Source organism: Rhincodon typus, chromosome 17 (genome assembly GCF_021869965.1).
Source record: "Rhincodon typus isolate 14 chromosome 17, sRhiTyp1.1, whole genome shotgun sequence".
Taxonomy (NCBI): domain Eukaryota; kingdom Metazoa; phylum Chordata; class Chondrichthyes; order Orectolobiformes; family Rhincodontidae; genus Rhincodon; species Rhincodon typus.
The window spans coordinates 15,355,673-15,362,192 of record NC_063348.1 but is presented as its reverse complement, the minus strand read 5'-3'; the positions used below and the strand labels follow the sequence as shown (position 1 = coordinate 15,362,192).

Here is a 6,520-nt window from a genome sequence, read left to right as displayed (position 1 = left end):
GTTGTGTTCATCCAGCACTGCACCTTGTTATCTGCATAATTAATTCAGTGAGTTTGTACTAACCTGCAGGGGCTCCCTCAAGCTTTTAGCATTTTTGCTGGTATAAATTCAGAAAATGTTTGATAACAAATGGAGTCTGGATCAACAAAACACTACTTCTACACAGGACTTGACTCAGCAATTTGGTGAGTGAGGACAATGAAGGAACAGACACTTTTCTGATCTTTTAACAGCAAGGAGTGCCTACGGGAGTGAGTGATAAAGAAACCTGAAAGCTGCAATCACAGCATTAATTTGGTGAGCAGGTAGGCAACTGTTATGCTTATTGTTTATAACGTGCTGAAGATAATATGGCTCCAAAATTAGTAGCTCTACCTCTCTTACAACACTAATATTAAACTGCGCTTTTCATAAACAAAAGAAAGGTTGAAAGAAGATGGGCTGATCATTTCCAAAACTTTGAATATGAAAGTCATTGATCAGTTAACTCAGTGTGTCACCAGTAAAAACCTTGTAAAAGAGACAAACACATCTCAAATGCAACAATAATATGACTGCACTTAAATGGTTAAGAACCTGTTCTTGACATTGTATGCTGAGATACACAATGCCAATGGTGACTAAATAATCAAATGCCTCAATAAACTATTTCTATTTACACAGTCCAGGAAAGTCCTCCAGAAGTACAAAGATGCTTCAATTGTTCATGCTGCGAGGACACAGCAAGTTGTTTTACCTTCGATAATCACTTAAGAATGGATTTATTTATCATTGCTGGAATGATTCTTGAAATGGATATTCAATCACTTTCATTAAAACATTGCTACATGGGTCCTGCTAGTTTATGTCAGACAGAAAAGGAAGAGGTATGACTGATATAATCTTTGCAGACAGAGAAAAGCAGGTTTGTATTGAATTAACAGCCCATATTTCCCCATTCATGATCTACTTTCGACTGAAGTTCACAGAACAATAGTTCAAACTCTTTGTGGGGACTCATTTTCTAGTTTCCCATTTGGTTTGAAATTAACTAACTTGACAATATTTACTAAGACAAAAGAAAAGTTTAAAAACTGGCTCTGTGAAAGATCAGCTGCCAATTCACTGCACATCATTGTATTCATTGTATTGCATTCACTGAAATTCATTATAATAGTCAAACAATCCCATAATGCTTTAAGCAAGAAAGATTGGGACAATTCAACCTTCTTCCCTAGTATAAATGATGGATGCTTCATCAATGACCCTTCCTCTATCATGAGATCAGAAGAGTGGATGTTCTCTGATGATTGAAAAATGTTCAGGACCATTTGCAACTCCTCAGATAATGAAACTGTCCATTTCCAAATGTAACAGTTCAGACTTAGCTGATAAATGACAAATAACATTCATGCCACACAAGTGCCAGGTAACGACCATCGCCAAAAAGAGAAAATCTAATAATTTCCCCTTAATATTTAACAATAATAGTGTCACTGAATATACCGCTATCAAAATCCAGGAGATTGCCATTGCCAACAAACAGAACTGGACTAGTTATATAAATACTGTTGCTACAAGACCAATTCAGAGGCTAGGAATTCTGGGGTGAGTAACTCACCTCCTGACTCCCCAAAGCCTGTCCACCCCACAAATGCAAGGTAATGACCATCTCCAAAAAGAGACAATTTAACCACTGCCCCTTGACATTCAATGGTGTTACCATCACTGAATCCCCCACCATCAACATCCTGGAAGGAACTGAGGGCAGTGTTGCTAAATTTGCAGATGACACAAAGATAGGTGGGGGGACAGGTAGATTCAAGGAAGCAGGGAGGCTGCAGAAGGAGTTGGATAGACTAAGAGATTGGACAAAGGAGTGGCAGATGGAATACAATGTGTCAGGTTATGCACTTTGGCAGGAAGAATAGAGGCATAGACTATTTTATAAATGGGGAAAGGCTCAGTAATCTGAAGCACAAAAGAACTTTGAAGTCCTAGTTCAGGATTATTTTAAGGTTAACATGCAGGTTCAGTTGGCAGTTTGGATGGCAAATGCAATGTTATCATTCATTTCAGGAGGACTAGAATACCAGAGCAGAGATGTGCTACTGAGGCTGCATAAGGCTCTGTCAGACTGCATTCGGAATATTGTCAGAAGTCTTGAGCCCTGTATCTAAGGAAGGATGTGCTAGCATTGGAGGGAGTCCAGAGGAGATTTATAAGAGTAATCCTGGGAATGAAGGGCTTATCAAATGAGGAATGGTTGAGAACTCTGGGTCTGTACTTAATTCAGTTTATAAGGATGAGGGGAATCTCACTGAAATTTACCTAATACTGAGAGGCCTGGATAGAATGGATATGGTGAAGATGTTTCCACTAGTAGGACAGATTAAGACCTGAGTACACAGCCTGAGAGTGAAAGCATGGCCCTTTAGAACTGGGATGAGGAGGAATTTCTTCAGCCATTGAACTCATTGCCACAAAAGGCTGTGGAGGTCAAGTTATTGAGTGTATTTAAGATGGAGGTAGATCAATTCTTGATTAGCAAGGGGAACATAGGTTATGGGGAGAAGACAGGCAATTGGACTTGAGAAACATATATCAGCAACAATCGAATGGAGAAGCAGACTTGATGGGTTGAATTGCCTAATTCTGCTCCTATATCTGTGGTCTTATGGTCTCCTAAAATATCTCCATCCTTTTTTGAATAATTTTGTTACATTTGCAATTCTCCAATCCCTTTGGACTTTACCAGAATCAAAGGATTCTTGAAACATCATTACCAATGCATCCGCTATCTCTGCTATTGCCATTAAAGCAAGCACATGCAACCCATCAGGTCCATGAATCAGCTTTAGCCCCATTCATTTCTCCAGGACTTTTCTTTTTCGTAATCCTGCACCACAGTAAAACTTTAAACTTACACTTCTAGGATCATGATAGATGCCTCTGATGAAATAGATACCATAGAATCATAAAATAATAGGAGATGAATACACCGAAGTGTGTGCTAGCTGTTTTAAAGATATGGAAAAAATGATATGAAAGAGGTGAAAAACAAGCTATTTGGTTATGAGACCGTTAAAACGTCCTGTTAAATTGGAAGGAGTTTAAAGTTGTTCATGTAAGTAATTTCTGTGAAAGAAGATACAATACTCAAGTTTACTTAAAGCAGAACAAATTGTGTTGAAAAATTAAGCATCTTGAAAAGTCTGTTAGAATTTGGGTTTGCTAAAGAAGTATTAACAGCTGATATTTTGACTCATATTATTTTATGGAACATGGTCTTGCGAAGAAGCTCAGACAGTCATCACAATTTGCCATAACATCCCATGGGACATCCCCTTCACTCAGCTCTCACAAAAACCTTTGTTGGATTCCCTAAGAAATATGACTTTGATGGGGTGACACTTAATTTCCTATCCCTTGTATATTTCTGATATGTAGATAATGCTTTCCTATATTGCACCCCAGCTGCATGTAAGAATTTCCTTGCATATCTTACGGGGTCCATCTGTGTTCAAATCCACCATTGAAACTGAATACTCAATATCCTGGTTGAGAAATCGGCTAGGAGTTTCTCTGCTACTGTCTTCCGTAGACATATCTCTGCTGGTCAATATTCATGTTGGGATTTCTATAGTTGCATGCACTCCACAACTGCCCTATCATCAACCTTTTAAATAGGGTCTGAACCACTTGTTCACCATGCAAGCTTAATGCTGAAATAGGGCACATCAAAGCCATCCCATGGGATAGTGGCTACCCTGCTCATTTCTCACCGTGTATCGCGCAAATTCATGAATGGCTCTAGGACCGTTCCTTTTGGTCCTGAGAAGCTCTAAGTCTACCTCAGATTACCCTGGAAGGGTAAGACATCTCAAAAATTTTAGCAACATGTGAAGCCAGCTGTTTCACGCTGTTATAACAAGATGTAGAGCTGGATGAACACAGCAGGCCAAGCAGCATCAAAGGAGCAGGAAAGCTGACGTTTCGGGCCTGGACCGTTCTTCAGAAATTCTCTGATGCTGCTTGGCCTGCTGTGTTCATCCAGCTCTACACCCTGTTATCTCAGATTCTCCAGCATCTGTAGTTCCTACTATCTCTGTTTCACACTGTTACTGTGCAGCAACAACACAAGTGGTGTCCACTACTAAGATGAAGCTGCAGCCAAGCCAAAAGAATTCTCTCCAACACATAAATGTATAATGTGGTCTATGAATTTCAGTGCTGGTGTCATGCCAGGTATATGGATCGTAAGTTGTAAAGACTGATGGAATGTATCAACTACCATATTCCTTTCGCTGTTTGCAACAAGCCATATCCAATCAGAGGGCGGTTGCAAACTTGTGACACAGTGTCTAACACGAGGTGTGACTGCACAATTGGACAGCATTTGTTGCATAATCCTGTGCATGTGATGGATTATGCTGCCAATCAATTTAGATTGTCACTTGGTCTGGCAGTGTGGCATGCTCGGGTATATTGGAAGCTACACATATTAATACACAGGGCCCTGTTATTTGTAAACAAAAAGAACATGTACCTTTCTCAACTCAACAAAGTTGATGACTACCATTCACTGGCTCATTTCATAGACAATGCCTCCATCAAACAGTGTCAACCTACCTGGTTTAAAATTCAAACAAAACTTGTCAATTCACTGCCAGTCGTCATTAACTGGTACATTCTCCATGGTAATGGCTCCACCAATCAGAGACCATTTACCAACAAGTCTGCGCTCTCCTCTCAAAAAGTATAGATGTTGTTTTTTCCCTTATATTGACAATCTTCCAAATTGTTTTGATTAATCAAATTCAGGTTCTGTACTAACAAATGACTAAAGTATTGCTATGTAGGTCCTTCTTCTATTGTGGTTCCCTTTTCAACTCATACTTACCTGAATAGACCCTGAAAGCATCAATTCACAAATATAGCCTGACCCATTTTTGGGGGAAATATCATAAATATATAGCCGGGAATTTTGTTAGAACTTTGTCTGCTCAGCTGCTGGAATTTTAGAGAACCCAATTCTGCAAACCACAAAATCTTGCTCACACTGGCTACACTTTCAATAAAGTCATTGTGACATGGGGGGAGAAGTTTTGCAAAAATATCTGACCTATGCCTTGTACTAATTTTGTTTGTTAATCATTACAAAATTACAGTTGAGCTGGTACTTACCTTCCATAATGCATAATTGATCCATAATCATATGGTGCTCCCAAGTTGTTAGAATGTCTTATTTTAAAATTACCATAACTACCTGTAAAAGTAATACCAAATTAAATTGAAATAAGCTTATTTATACAGGTGAAAAGTATCAAAAGATTACTGTATATGAAATTATCATCTCTTCAAAACATTCTTCTCGAAACATGACTGCTACCACTAATTAATTTGTCAATTAAAGGCTGCAATTCCATTTATAACACAATTGAGGTGCTTGCGCTGGGTTGCCGAACTGCCCCAAAATTTCTGACTGATTTAATTGTTATTCAAAGCAATGAAAGCAGTTTTGTCTTTGAGCAGGGAGACAATCACATGGGTTAAGTGGAATTTCTGCTTATCAGTCCCATATTAGATGGATCTCTTCACTGAAGTGCACAGATAGATAAGTATGTTTATTCTTCTTCTGCAGTTCTCTACCTGAAGGCAGGTCTGACTCACAGCATCATGGGTAGGGCAAGGAGGCAGATTCTGTATCCACCCTGGACGGAACAATGATTAAATGCCATGCTGTTGGCAACAATCTGATTCACACTAGCCATCTCCCAGAGTCCATGGTTCTATGGCAATGTGCACTTTTACATGATGCTTTAGTCCTGGAGTAATGAATAGTGAAAGCAGAGGCTCCAATTTTCAGTATGGCTGGCCTGGAATCTCTCCCACTCTTACCACCTGGCATTGGTGTACGTTAGAAGAACTTACTGACACTCAACCTATCTGGTCATGTTATGAATCAACTTCACACCATTCACCCTGATCAACGCAAAAGACATTCACCTCAGTGGTTATATGTTTTTGATTGACCTGTGGTCATAATATGGTCAGCACATCCCTGTAGCTGAAGGAGGATGTGACAGCTGTAGTTCCTGACAGTCAGAGAACCACTGGAGACCGCTAAACCCTCTGCTGACCCCATGTTAATGAAGTGCCCTCTCGATTCCGGCAAAAGAAATCTGTTGGAAGTGCAGAGACAGACAGGGGAATGTTTCACGGATATGCACAAAGCCATGCTGTCTTTGAGCCAAAGATGGAGGAGTTGGCCCAGGTTTTGAGTACTATCATGGCTTTGATAGGAAAGCACTTGGCTCCCTCCATGGAAAGTTTGGCAACGACTATTGGAAGCTAGGTCCAGCAGAAGACAGACCAGCATTGTATCACTCTGGCTCTGTCCAGCTGTGACTAAAGGAGAGATTTGTACCAGGTGCCCGTCTCTGTCTGCAGTCAGGGAAATGCTTTCATGCTCCAACAGGGAGGAACAGTGCCAGTAAGATGCTCCGAGAGCTTCATCATAGGATACTTACAATGTGCC

At 40.0% G+C, this 6,520-nt stretch overlaps 1 protein-coding gene across 1 annotated transcript in view; it reads right to left on the bottom strand.

Annotated features, from left to right (window-relative positions):
* The window catches only part of LOC109912376 (hatching enzyme 1.2-like), a 55,960-nt gene that overhangs the window by 5,483 nt on the left and 43,957 nt on the right, over positions 1–6,520 (bottom strand). Inside the window, exon 5 of the mRNA XM_048607300.1 lies at positions 5,167–5,248. Within this exon, the coding sequence (XP_048463257.1) occupies positions 5,167–5,248 (82 nt within the window). The remainder of the gene's footprint in view (positions 1–5,166; positions 5,249–6,520) is intronic.